The sequence below is a fragment of the Coenobita brevimanus genome, chromosome 60 (assembly GCF_032717465.1).
Source record: "Coenobita brevimanus isolate Jiangsu-jjx chromosome 60, ASM3271746v2, whole genome shotgun sequence".
Lineage (NCBI taxonomy): Eukaryota > Metazoa > Arthropoda > Malacostraca > Decapoda > Coenobitidae > Coenobita > Coenobita brevimanus.
The window spans coordinates 3,052,610-3,066,518 of NC_137013.1; the positions used below are offsets into that span (position 1 = coordinate 3,052,610).

A 13,909-nucleotide genomic window follows, 5' to 3' on the forward strand; every position below is an offset into this window, starting at 1 on the left:
GAATGCCAATACATCACAACCAGCCGTGACTGTGGCAACATAACGAAAAAGAGCATCTGCCACAACATTTAACTTTCCAAGAAAATTCAAACGTTGGATTATAGTCATTCATGATAACTGTCCAACATGCAAGGTGACCAGTAAGATTGCCTCCTCGAAACAGGTCGGAATGAGGAAAGTGGCCTCTCTGGATATGAACAGGGTAACCGTAGCTGATGTCATGTCCTCAGTTCCGTCGGGGAAGATAGTGTCCAATGTTGGGAGTCTGTTGTGTGTGTCATATTTGTTTCTTGGAGGAGTGCTATATGTATGTTGTGGCCGTGAAGGAACTGTTCTATTTCTGATGATTTTTAGGTAAGTCTATCAGCGTTGAACTGTAATATGTTTAAGCATGTTTGAGGCAATGTGCGTCGGGTGTATGTCTGTGCTGTAGGTGTAGTGCTTTTGAGCAGGGGCTGAGTTTGATGTCTTTGGTTGTGTGAGTGAGGGGGTTGTTGGAGGAGGTGGGGAGATTTATGTTTGGTGTGACAGGAGGGGGTGTTAGTGGATGTGTGCACCTGTCACAGACTCATGTGCCATGTTATTATCTGGCATCTGTCAGTATAGTGCATGTGATGTGATTCCATTCTCTTCAAGAAGTGCATTTGCCTTGCATTTGTGATGTGTAGGGAGCAAATTGGGCATATACTGTATATTGTGTTTGTGGCCCCACATTTTTCTTATTGTACCCAGCTAATGTGAGTAGCAGGAAAATGGCTGCCACATAGTCATTTCCTTTAGTGTAAAAAATAGCGTAGAGAGCGGCTGTCCCCACAGGGGACAAGAAGTCTTGCCAGGCTGTACTGGGGTCTCCTCACAGGATGCAGGGTAGCATGAGGAGTTGCATTATGTGTCTGTCAGCTCAATGCATGAGTGACACCACGGGAACGCTCCTCTTGTAATGTCGGGACTCCATATTATAATAATGCAACTTATAATAGATAGCGTAACAGATAGTAACACCAGTCTCTTCGGAGGCGTGGGTTCGAATACCACTGCTACCACCAAAAATAATATGTGAGTCTGAGACTGATTAAGTAGTAGTAACAGCTGAGTAAATATGTGAGGGAGTAACTTTGTTCATATGTAGTCGGTGACAGGAGGAGTTAAAGATGGATACTGGGTCTTGATTGTAGTTTATCTTCAAAGGGCAAGTTTAAGTTGAACACGGTGTGTATTACACAGGAACTTATATATTCTAGGTAAGTTCTCGCTGGACCCCTCTTCTCTTTACCACCTCTCGCTTCTGTAGCTGCCCCCTTCTGACTCTACTTCTTCCTTCCTTCTCTAGGAGGGCTTGTGTCACGTGTACAACCCGTATGTACGGGCTCTAGAAACTTGTGTGTGTCTGTATGTATGTAGCGCTTCTGTTGCCCTCTGGCATTCTTTTGCTTAACTCTTGCTGACATATTTCCTGTTCCCACACCTAGCTTTACTGGTGTTCCTATCTATTATGCTATCTATTATGAGTTGTATTATTATAATATGGAGTTCTGACACTCCTCATTGCCCATTTTCTTAGGTTAAAACAAAAAAAAGCCGTGCATACCATCGTTGCCGTGCTGTGCCTAAAATCTGGTACAAGTGGAGGTCTAACACAATAAAATTTCATTTTCCCCGAAAAAAAAAAAAAAATGTGGATACCAACGTTGACTGGGACCCTAGAACCCTTCCTCTGGAGGGGAAGTTGGCCCTGGGGTGTTCTGTCCTCGCTAAAATATGATCCAGATGAAGGTTTGCCACTGCAAAGTTTCGTGTTCCTGAGTCGAAAACTTTAGCATTGTTACTCTCGGGGCCGCCACCCTTTGCGTGGGGGGTGCAAGAATTTAACCCTGCCTAAAACCTGCTCCAGATGAAGGTCTATCATTGTTTAAAATTTTGCATTTGTAAGGAAAGAAAAATTATGACCGAGAATAATGGTACTGGCTGGGACCCCTAAGTACTACGGTACCCATTTCCATGGGGGGCAGCCTTTGGGGGTTTCATCCTGCCTTATAACCTGGCGTGGTTAGAGGCCTACACTGTGCTATATTTCGTTTCCCTGCACCCCCGCCCCCCAAGAAAAAAAGGCCTGGAGCCCTTTCTTAAAAAAAAAGGACAGTAACTGAGTGGATGAGTCAGTGAAACAGTTAGGGGCAAGTGGTGTTTCCGGATGTCCCTGTGGGTGCAGCGAAAATGTAGCTAAAAATCTGATCACTGGAGGTTTTGTAATAATACGCACTTTGGCCTGTAGCTGAAGTTAGTGCCTCTTGCGTTTTTTAATGCAGGAAGTACAGTATGTTTATTTGCTAAGGTCAACGGTCATAATCTCAGACGAAATATATAAATGTACTTCCAGATTTACGTGACTATTGACTGATGTATTTGGAGTGAAATAAACAGAGAAAACAGCAAGATGGGTAATTAGATTCAGTACATAAGAGGGATTTCATTTATTGAAAGAGGTTAATTATTTTACAATAAATAGAGATGAAGTCATGGGGTTGTAGTGCGAGGAGGTGGATCAGATCAGTATGTCGGCGTTGGTATTCGTGCACTTCCAGTGACTCGTTCATTCCGTTGTCGGTAGTTCCTTGGATTTATTTACTTGGACTCGTCGGAGCCGTAGCTGCGGTGCTCGAAGGAGGCTGACTCGTAGGAGTCTGGGTAACGAGCCTCACCCTCGTACTGGACGTCAGCGATGTAGCCAGCGTCACCGTCCACTTGGTAGGCGACCTGCTGCAGGCGACCGTCGGGCAGGTGCACGTAGTACGACCCCTGGGTGTTGTCGCCATCACGACCCTCCTGGTGACCGAAGTCGTTGCCGGAGGAGTCGTCTTTCACGGCCCAGTTGAAGTCGTACCTGGCCTCACCGGACTCGTAGGACTCGAATGACTGTCGGTGGAAAAAAACCACAGTATTACGGATGACTACAGAAATGCTTAGTCGGGTTATAAAGACAATTCTTCCTCTTTATATAAGGTTGAAATGGACATACAGATAGAGTTAGAATTAAAAATAGAGAACAGAACTAAATTAGAATACAGTGAATGAAAGATAAGTGAAACCAGAATGAATAAACGCATACAATACCCTAGTGACTCACCGCTGATTCGCCGTACAATTCACGGCTATCAGCGGCGACCAGGGCAGCCAGGCCCAGCAGGATGAGGATCTGCACACGGGAAGAAGGAATATATTACTCACTGATTAATTTAACTAAGAGCCTGTGGAGTCACATGGAGAGACAGAGTGACAAATGAGGAAATGAAGGAGCGTTGTGGTGTGGATGTTGATGTGATAGGAAGCGTTAGGAGAAACACACTGAGGTGGTTTGGCCATGTTGAGAGGATGGAGAGTATGTGATTGAGGTGGAGGAGGGGGAGAGGGAGGGGGAGGCCAAGGATGAGACGGAGGAATGGAGTGGAGAGGTATATGAGAGAGGGGGGTGTGAGTTGGGAGCAGGGCAATGAAATGGCGGGGGACAGGGCGACATGGAGGAGATTTGTTTGTGGCCACCCCTTACGGGATTACCGCGTCTGGCAATAGACAGATAGATAGATAAAACAATGAAGTATTTTCGGTTGGGACTTCCTGTGAATGCTTTCGTTTATCTATTCATTGAGCTGCCAGTGGAGTAGAGATGAACTATATTCCATTTAACCATTTGCACTGGACGGAGTATTAGAAGTCACAGTTTTATCTATTTATGTAACACCAAAGTATTCTCCTGATTTACTCTGAACCGTTTTTCTAGATAACCACTCCAGCTACGAGACCATCTGTTGTTTTTCCTATATGGTTACTCTCACTGGGTTATATCAGGCCTGAGAGGCACTTATCGTAATAAACGACTGCTTCTTCATGGACACTGTTCATCCGCACCTTGGCGTTCATTGTGTTGTGAGCCAGTGTGAGGACGTACCGTAACTGAGATGGCAGCAGTCCTGGATTCAATATATATACCCTCATCGAACAGCTCTCACCTCACCAACCCTATTTCATAATCTGCCTCGATACCCTTCATCCCTGTCTGCTTTGCCTTCATGCAAGAAGCACTGGCATGCATAATATTGCGAAATGTTTTCATTAGAATGAGACCAAATAATTTCTCTTCAGCAGAGTTTTAAACATTTACATGAAAATGACCAATGGATTCTCTCTCTCTCTCTCTCTCTCTCTCTCTCTCTCTCTCTCTCTCTCTCTTTCTCTCCCTCTCTATCAGATTGTTCCTTTGCCAAACACTGGCTTCATATATCAGCTAAACTTGTTTACGGCCTAGAAATGAAAAACGACTTTGTATTTTTTTAAAATTAATATCATGGAGGAAGCGATCATGTCGTAACAATGTTATTGCAAAAGAGAGCCAAATTCAAGATCCATTCATTTCGAGATGCCTGGACATACTGCGTTTGAAAGACTGGAGATCATAGGTAGTAGGAAATACAGACAGAGGGAGACAGTTCCAGAGCTGACCTGTTGTATAAATGAAGGACTGGGCGTAACGGTTATCTCTTGCATTGGAGAGTTGGACAGAAAAGGGATGAGAGTTTGTTGCTAGACGGGTGCTACGCGCCCGTCGTAGAGGTGGAGGGATGAAGCAGACAGTTCAGAGGAGCAGTGATCATTGATGTAGCGATAGAAAAGAGATAATGAGGCATCAGTGCAGCGAAGAGACAGGTTGAAGCGAGCCAGTAAGGGGAGGAGAGTTGATGAGACGAATAGCCTTTGACTTCACCCCATTGAGAAGAGTTATATGTGGGGAACCTCCCTACACATGAAAGTTGTACTCTAAACAGGGGCGAATAAAACCCGTGTATAAAGTCAACAACTGTGCAGAGGTAAAGAAGAAATGGAGTCGGCTTAGCAAACCTAATCTCATGGAAGCAGATTTTACAAGAGATGTAGTATGATCTTTCCAAGATGAGTCCCGAGTGAATGAAACCCCAAGCATGTTCATGGATGATGCAGGACTGAGCTGGATATTATTAAACATTAGTGGATACTCCTCTGGAAGATTTTGACATGTTGACAGGTGTAAAAACTGAGTCTTTGATGCATTAAAAACAACAAGATTATTTTTACCCCAGTCAGAGATACGAGCCAAGTCAGACATTAGATGTGCCATAGCCTCATCCCTTGTTTGCTAAAGTAACTGCTGAGATGGACGTTGTGGGAATCGAATGGAAAGGTGAAGGGTGGAGTCATCAGCGTACGAGTGGATAGGGTTAGATGTACAGCTTAGAAGATCATTGATGAATATAAGGAAGAGAGTTGGTGATAGGACAGAGCCCTGAGGAACACCACTGTTGATAGATCTAGGAGAAGAATGATGGCCGTCTACAACAGCTGCTATAGAACGACCAGCAAGGAAGCTAGAGATGAAGGCACAGATAGACTGATAGAAACCGGAAGAGGGCAGTTTGGAAATTAAAGATTTATGCCAGACTCGATCGAAAGCCTTTGAGATGTCAAGTACAATGACAAAGCTTTCGCCAAAGTCCCGAAAGGAGGATGACCATGAGTCTGAAAGGTAGGTGAGAAGATCGCCAGTGGAGCGTCCCTGACGGAACCCATACCCACGATGAGAAAGAAGATTGTGATAGGAAAGATGCTTAAAAATTTTTCTGTTAAGAATCGACTCGAAAACTTTTGAGATACAGGATGTTAAAGCAATGGGACGATAGTTAGAAGGTTGGGAATTGTTACCCTTCTTTGGGACTGGCTGAATGAGAGCAAACTTCCAGCAAGAAGGAAAGGTACAAGTTGAAAGACAAAGGCAAAAGAGTTTATCTAGGCAGGGTGTAAGCATAGAAGCACAGTTCTTGAGGACAACAGGAGGGACTCCATCAGACCCATGTGCCTTGTTAGTATTGGGGTCAGTGATGGCAGAAAATACATCAACTGAAGAAATTTTAATGTCAGTCATGAGGAAGTCAGAGGGGGGAACAGTTGGAGGAACAGCACCGGAATCGCCTAAGGTGGAATTGGAGGAGAAAGTCTGAGCAAACAGATCTGCTTTATCAGTAGAAGAAATAGCTACAGAGCCATCAGAATAGAAAAGAGGAGGGAAGGAAGATGAGGTAAAGTTGTTAGAAAGGTTTTTTGCTAGGTGCCAGAAGGAACGAGAAGAATTCAAGTTGGAGAGTTGAGAGCATTTAGTACGGACGAAATTATTTTTAGCAGAGCAAAGAACGGACTTAGCACGATTCCGGGCAGAAACATAAAAAAGATGTGATTCAGGGGTGGGTTGGCTCGAGTACCTTTTATAGGCCCTCTCCTTGTTGCGGACAGCATTAGAACAAGCGTGATTAAACCAAGGCTTTCTTGCAGTAATCAAAGGATATGAGAAAGGAATGTATGCTTCCATGCCTGAGAGAATAACCTCCGTAATGCGCAAGGCACACTCAGATGGCTCCCGGCCATGGAAGCAATAATCATTCCATGGAAGGCCTGAGGGCCTCCCAATCCGCAGCTCCAAAGTGCCACAGACGATGTCTCTTTGGAGGGTCCACAGGCCATACCGGAGTGATAGGACAGGTTAAGGTAAAAGGTTATGATTGGAGGAACCCAACGGAGAGAAAAGATTAACAGTGTAAGCAGAAGGATTAGTAGTAAGGAAGAGGTCAAGTATGTTGGAGCTCTCTCCAAGGCGGTCAGGGATACAGGTACGGTGCTGTACAAGCTGCTTTAGGTCATTTAGGATAGAAAAGATGAAGACTTGTTCACCAGGTGGATCAGTGAAAGGAGAGGAGAGCCAAAGGTGGTAGTAAACATTGAAATCACCTAGAATGGAGGTTTCAGAAAAAGGAGAAATGGATAGAATGTGTTCCATCGTAGAAGTAAGATAGTCGAAGAATTTTTGATAGTCAATAGAATTAGGAGATAAGTAAACAGCGCAGATATATTTAGTCAGAGAATGACAGGAGAACCGAAGCCAGAGAGTAGAGATTTCAGAAGAATCAAGTTCAGGAACACGAGAGCAAAATAGGTCGTTGAGTACATATACGCAACATCCACCTTTGGCTTTGAAATGAGTATAGAGAAAGTAGGAGGATACAGAAAAGGGTTTGCTGTCAGTTGCCTCAGACAGCTGAGTCTCAGTAAGGAAGAGAAGGTGATGTTTAGAGGAGGAGAGGTGGTGTTCGACAGACAGAAAGTTAGAGAAATGGCCGCAAATGTTGCAGAAATGAAGAAGGTGCAGATATATATGTAGACAAGCAGAGAGAAGATGGGATAAGCAAGTTCGGTTCGTATTCAGGATTTCTTTTAATAAATATGGTAAAAAACATGACAATAAATATTGGAGTCAGTCGGATCAACATGTCGGCGTCGGCATTCGTACACTTCCAGTGACTTGTTCATTTCGTTGTCGTGAGTTCCTTGGATTTATTTACTTGGACTCGTCGGAGCCGTAGCTGCGGTGCTCGAAGGAGGCTGACTCGTAGGAGTCTGGGTAACGAGCCTCACCCTCGTACTGGACGTCAGCGATGTAGCCATCGTCACCGTCCACTTGGTAAGCGACCCTCTGCAGGCGACCGTCGGGCAGATGCACGTAGTACGACCCCTGGGTGTTGTCGCCATCACGACCCTCCTGGTGACCGAAGTCGTTGCCGGAGGAGTCATCCCTCACAGCCCAGTTGAAGTCGTACCTGGCCTCACCGGACTCGTAGGATTCGAATGACTGTGTATAGAAAGGTCACCTATTTACTATAAAGTACGATGAAAGTGCCTTCCTGAGTTGCTGTGCACATGGAGGCAAACTTCCCCAAAGTAAATTTGATTAAAAAAAAAATCTGTAATATATACAGCTGTGAAGATAAACCAGCCAGAAATTAATACAGGAAAGAGATGTTTCAGTCTGTGATTATTTGCAGTGTAAATAAGGACGAATAAACATAAAATACCCAGTTGACTCACCGCAGATTCACCATACAATTCCCGGCTGTCAGCGGCCACCAGGGCAGCCAGGCCCAACAGGATGAGGATCTGGACACAGGAAGGAGGAACATATAACTCACCAAATAAGTGCTAATTGACGGCGCCCGTCATCCATTCACTTAATGCACTTCTGCCTGTTTTTATCTGTGCAGTTAGTGACTTATCAAATGGTTTCCTGTAAATTAAGAAACCATATACTCCAATAGGTGGTAAGCATATAGTTAACTAGATGCCTGGTGGTGTGGTATGGTGCTCTAACTGGATGCAATAAATAAGAGATAATATCCGAAGGATGGCGGGGGTGAACTGCCTACGTAATGTTACTCTGGAGAAAGGACCTGCATCTTCCTCCATGAGTTTTAGAACTAAGTATGCAAAGCTCGGGCTCCTGCACTCCTGATGGGGTGCTAAATGAGTGGATGAGAAGGGTTAAGAACGCCAGTGAAAGCACATTCAATTTGAATTTACCATAATCATTTGCGATTACTTAATATTGCAGTATAATCCAAATGAGAATTCTGTCTTCCAACGGGATCACTGAAAAAAAATCTCTATCTATCTATCTATCTGTCTATCTATCTATAAGTATATATATCATCATATAAACTTAACATAGTTTGCGTTGGCATATCCTGCAATGTCCCACATTACTATTCTAAAGAAACCTAGCCCTTACCACCACCGGCACCATTACTATTTACTTTCTCAAAATATACTTCAGTTTTCCCCTGAGAATTGCTATTGTTTGCTTAATTTTTTGACAACTTGAACCTACTCTTTTCATATTTTGACAACGGGCAGGCGACTTCTTTGACTTAAGGGCTTATCTCGCGTCCACTAATTTACTTATCATCGAAATACCCAATGTACTATTTGCTCGTTCAAGAAAATTGTTCAACCGTACCTTTGCGCTCATTGCAATGTGTGTGTGTGAGCAGACGTACCGTAACTGAGGAGGCAACCATTCTGGTCTTTATATACCCTCACCCGCCTGCTCTCACTTCACCAACCCTATTGCGGAACCTGCCCTGCCCTTGTCCTCCTGCTCTTTTTTGCCTGTATACTAGTGGCGTTGCCAAGAATATTACTGGCAAAGGTATCCGGCCGATCGAGGTAGAAAATTGCTCCTTACATGGGGGTCTTTTAAATTTTAGTTGATATTATCCAGTGGTGTGTTAGACTGCTATAGATAAAAACCTTTAAATGCCTCTTAGACTAATGGCACAGCTTTGTATCTCAGCTAAACATATTCGCCAGAAAGTACTAGAAAAATTACTTAATGTCAGTATTTTATCCACTGCAAATCAGGGAGGAAAGAAAACAAGCACCATAGTATTTATGCAGTCAGAGTTCTAGTCCTTCACAGATATTCATCACTTGTAAAAGGCCAGTAGCTGTCTTACCATAATGTAACGCGATCCTTTTCACTTCTCTCTGCTGGCTTTGACAGGAGGGACTAGTGGATTAAATGAGCCTTTTTGCATTGCAGTTCTTGTCTTAAATTCAAGTAATGGATTCCACAACCATTGCTTAACCACTGCAATACGTACGGCCTGGTGAAGAAATGATTTTATGTCGTTTGTTTTCCTGTCTGTTTCTTGCTGCTCATTGGAAATGCATTCTCTCATGAGTTTTTTTTTGTGTTTTATATCATTTACATTATTATATCTTGTGCTCCAGTATGTGTGTGTGTGTGTGTGTGTGTGTGTGTGTGTGTGTGTGTGTGTGTGTGTGTGTGTGTGTGTGTGTGTGTGTGTGTGTGTGTGAACTCGTTAAGCAAGCCTGCTGCTACTGAGACAAACTACATTGGGTGGGTGGATGGGCATGTGGGGTTGGTAGTTGGTTGGGGAGAAGATAGGTTCACTGGGGAACAGGTCTATGGGGTAAATGGACTAATGATGAGAAAGAGTCAAAGTAGGAGAATGAGTCCATGAGAGAGTAAGTCCTGGTGGGAAATGGGTAAAAATGGAAACATAATCAAGCAGGTAAAAGTATGTCCATGAGTGAAACATAGTGAAACATGGCGATGGGAGGAAAGAGGTTCATGTAGGGAAAGTTCACCATAGGCAGAAAATAGATGAATGGAAAGGTAGATTTATGAAGGGATGACATGCATGGGCAAAGTACGTTCATGGAAGGAAAATAGGGCCAAAAGCGGAGTACATCCATGGGAAAAAGGTCCAGCAGAAAAAAAAGTCGGTCCTTGGGGGAAAATACAGTAAGTCCATTGGGAAAATAACATCAAGGGGAAAAGAAATCAGTGAGGAGATTTAGGTCCAGAGAGAAGATGGAGCCATAGGGAAAAAATGAGCCCACCGGTAAAATAAATCCATGTGGAAGATTTGGTTCTAAAATGTACATATTGGAAAACTCGATCATGCAATAACAGTTCAATGGGGGGATATACGTGGATGGGGGACTGACTTGTCTGGGTGTAGGCCAAACCAGGCTAGCTGTGTGTGATTGTATTGTTTATGTATATGCTTGCTGTTACCCAGTTAGCAGCGTGGCGCCTAAAGGCTGGAGAAAAAGCTAATTAACTCACATACTGTCTCTTGGAAGCACTAGAAAATGGCCCATAACAAAGCACCATCAAGCATTCCCAACTAGACTCCACTAAACACTATCCTTTTATCCACAGTCTATTCAGTTCTTGCCCGTTACTGATCATTAAGAGTTATCGTCTCATTAAACACTTCAGTCCAATTTTCTTTTACATTCTTGCCTTTTACTCTCCTGAATAGTCAAACATCTACTAGTCAAGGTATCTTTTACATCACCCTTCCATCTCGTCCTGCATGGCCTTCCCCTTCCGATAACTCGCTCTACTTCTGATCTGTACATCTCCTTTAGCAGTTTTCTTTTTCCCACTCATCTCCACAATATGGTGTGGTTGCGAGATAGCTAAAGGAAATCTTTGTGGATGCAGTGCTGTTGCAGCCTCCGCCCTCCACCCTCCACCCTTTGCGGATGCAGTATGGCTGTGGTTTTATCTTCTCCATGGAAGCATTTACAAAATTAAAAACTTTAAACACGATTTCATGAATTATTTGTTGTCACTTTTCCTCCTTAGTGTGCAGTACCAAACACCTCACGTTGCACGTAAGCTAATATGCTTCCTTTTGATTAATTAATCATGTACACTTAATTATAGTATTATAGTGTAACTGCAGTGCAATAGGGAGATTCTGTTCCGCAAGGTGCAATACTGTTGCAGTTCATGCTGTGCAGTTGCAGTGCGAGTAGGAATCCAGGGATGGTAAAAAGACGGTTGTGGTGTGGGTACTATTGTAACCGCGAAAATTAAAAGTGAATGCAATTACAAATACTGAAACTGCACAGAGTTTTGGAGCAGGTGAGGGTTCAGTACTAATGATCTACAGGTATGGATTTGTAGGTGGTTCAGAGATGCCAATGCTTGAAAGATTTTTCAAACTTTTGAAAATTTGACTCCAAGCTTAAAGCTTGAAAGAAAAGAAAAAAAGAAAAAAAGATTTCAAATCTTGAAAACAATCTATTTAAATTAAATGAACAAATAAAATGAGAGATGCTGGTGTGCCATTCCTTGCAGAAAAAAATAACCTATATTCCAGCAACGTTACCCAGATGCCCTTGTTACCCAGCAACGTTACCATAGTGAATATATATATATATATATATATATATATATATATATATATATATATATATATATATATATATATATATATATATTCTTCATTTACCTTATATTGCAAAAATACTTTTCTATAACAGAGTGCTATGCCTGGAGCATATTATGTGTTGTACATATGTGCATTATGCCAAGAGGGGTGTAATGACTAAATATAATGAAACTGTATGATGATTAGTGGACTATTGCTATACCCTGAGAATTTTTTGCTGAGCTTGGAGCAAATCAGAGGCATCTCTTTAAAATTTTGGTTTGTCTCGCTGGCATCGCTGGTGTGGCTGTGGTTTCTGTGAGTGTGAATGTGCTGTCCGTGGGAGCGTATTCTGTGGATGAGGTGTGGATTCTAAGGGTATGAATTCTCTGTGAGTCGATTCTCTTGATCTGGGTGTGGGTTCTGTGAGGCAGGTATTGGCTCTTTTGACTGTGGATGTTGATCTCACTTTTGTTTATTCTGTGAGACTGGGTGTGGATACAATGAGTGTGTGTTCTGTGGGTGTAGAAGTGGTGTCTGTGAGTATGACTATCGATTTTGTGGGTGTGGGTGTTTGGATTCTTTGTGATGTGGCATGTGTGGGTGAATTACGGGAATGGATTTTATTGAATCTTATGTGGGTTGGTATTTTTTGTGTGGGTGTGGATTCTGTGGATGCTGATGTGAGGATCGTGTGAATGTTCTTGGTTATTCGTTGCCTGTGGATTTAGTCTGTGTGTGTGTGTGTGTGTGTGTGTGTGTGTGTGTGTGTGTGTGTGTGTGTGTGGAGTCTGCAGGTGTAATGAAAGCTGTTTAGGTGTGGTGGTCTTATCTTTGGGTTTGGATTTTTTGAGTGGAGTGTGGATTCTGTCGCTGTGGAGGTGGATTCAATGGGTGTGGATTCTATGGTTGTCGATTCTTTGGTTGTGGGTATTAATGTTGTGTATTTTCACTGTGTAGGTGTTGACTCTGAGTTTTAGCAAATGAAACAAGTTACTAGAGCGGACACCAGCACGAGACAAATAATGCAGATTATAAAATATCCAGGCTCCTATGACACACCTCCTACACAAGATAATGTGTCGTGAACTGAAAAGAAGAGAGAAGATGTGTCTAGGAAAGGAATACTGAAAAGTTCATTTCCTACTGTTGCGTATTACCGTAGTCAAGAAGTTTTCATTAAAACATCGACGCTTTTCTTTCATCTTTTATTACTTTTAGTGATTAAATACAGGTAGGTTCCAAATTGTTGATCCACAAATTGCTGCATCAATGGACACTTTGTGGATATCCTTTGTCCTATATATCTTCATGCGTGGCAACACTCCAGGCATACCGTATGTTAGCTGCCGGTGAAGCTGCTGGCACTCCTACGGAAAGAGATAATTACCCCCTGATCAGTTCCTAGGTTAATTTCCTTTTTCTGGTGTGGCATCTATCATCCACTCACTTGATGTGCTGCCTGCTTCTTCCTTCATCTTTGATTTTTTTTTTTTTTTTCTGCCCGCTCTCATTTCTTCCAATTTCTCTCAACTTTCCTCTCACTTTTTGCTACGCATCTGACTATTTCAGGTGGCCGTATATAGAGTGACAACGCTAATGGTTTCCTGTAATCCAGGAAGCCATTTACAACGCTGGGTGTTAATCATATAACCAGATATTGGAACGATGTCGAGTCGACTATGGTGCCCCTGTTAATTGGGTGGAGAGACGCAAATGCAGCGTTCTCCGGGAACGAAACTTCAGTACTTCCCCTCGCCTCGCTGTGGCGAGACACTATCCATTCACTGCACGGGACGGCCCTACAGGAGCGGTTGCTTGTCCGCGGTTGGTGGTCTGCATCACTGTATGTACAAACTGTTGACCATCTCTCTCTCTCTCTCTCTCTCTCTCTGTCTGTCTGTCTGTCTGTCTCTCTCTGTCTGTCTCTCTCTCTCCCTCTATTAATTAATATATATAAATGAATAAGTCAATCATTATATAAATAAAAAATAAACAAATCTATCCATATATCTGTCTCCGTTTATCATTCAATCACTCTATCTATCTATCTATCGATCGATCTATCTATTATATATTAACCGGAGAATTTTTTAAAAATATTTGACTCTGACACAGTTCCTGAAATAATAACTTAACTGTTCATATGGTAACACGTACACTGTTGATGAGATGTAGTATGCTTTGTGATGTCCTTTTCCTCCTTTCACATTTGTTGCTTGTGAGCTTTTCCAATAGATAACCCACGACATTCAGGAGATATAGATAGAACAGAGTAGAGATCTCTGATAAAAATTTTGGCTTTT

General features: G+C 42.8%; 2 protein-coding genes across 2 annotated transcripts; both read right to left on the reverse strand.

The window, feature by feature from the left end:
- Positions 1-2,622: 2,622 nt before the first annotated feature.
- On the reverse strand, positions 2,623-3,915 carry LOC145403151 (pro-resilin-like). Its single transcript, XM_080274972.1, has 3 exons — positions 3,904-3,915; positions 3,125-3,193; positions 2,623-2,913 (listed from the first exon to the last, which is right to left on the reverse strand). Exons 1-3 carry the CDS (start codon positions 3,913-3,915, stop codon positions 2,623-2,625), a joined length of 372 nt encoding a protein of 123 aa, XP_080131098.1.
- A 3,441-nt stretch (positions 3,916-7,356) lies between these two features.
- On the reverse strand, positions 7,357-8,924 carry LOC145403111 (pro-resilin-like). The gene is made up of 3 exons (XM_080274940.1): positions 8,904-8,924; positions 7,939-8,007; positions 7,357-7,702 (listed from the first exon to the last, which is right to left on the reverse strand). Exons 1-3 carry the CDS (start codon positions 8,922-8,924, stop codon positions 7,412-7,414), a joined length of 381 nt encoding a protein of 126 aa, XP_080131066.1. The 3' UTR covers positions 7,357-7,411.
- Between the last annotated feature and the right edge of the window lie 4,985 nt (positions 8,925-13,909).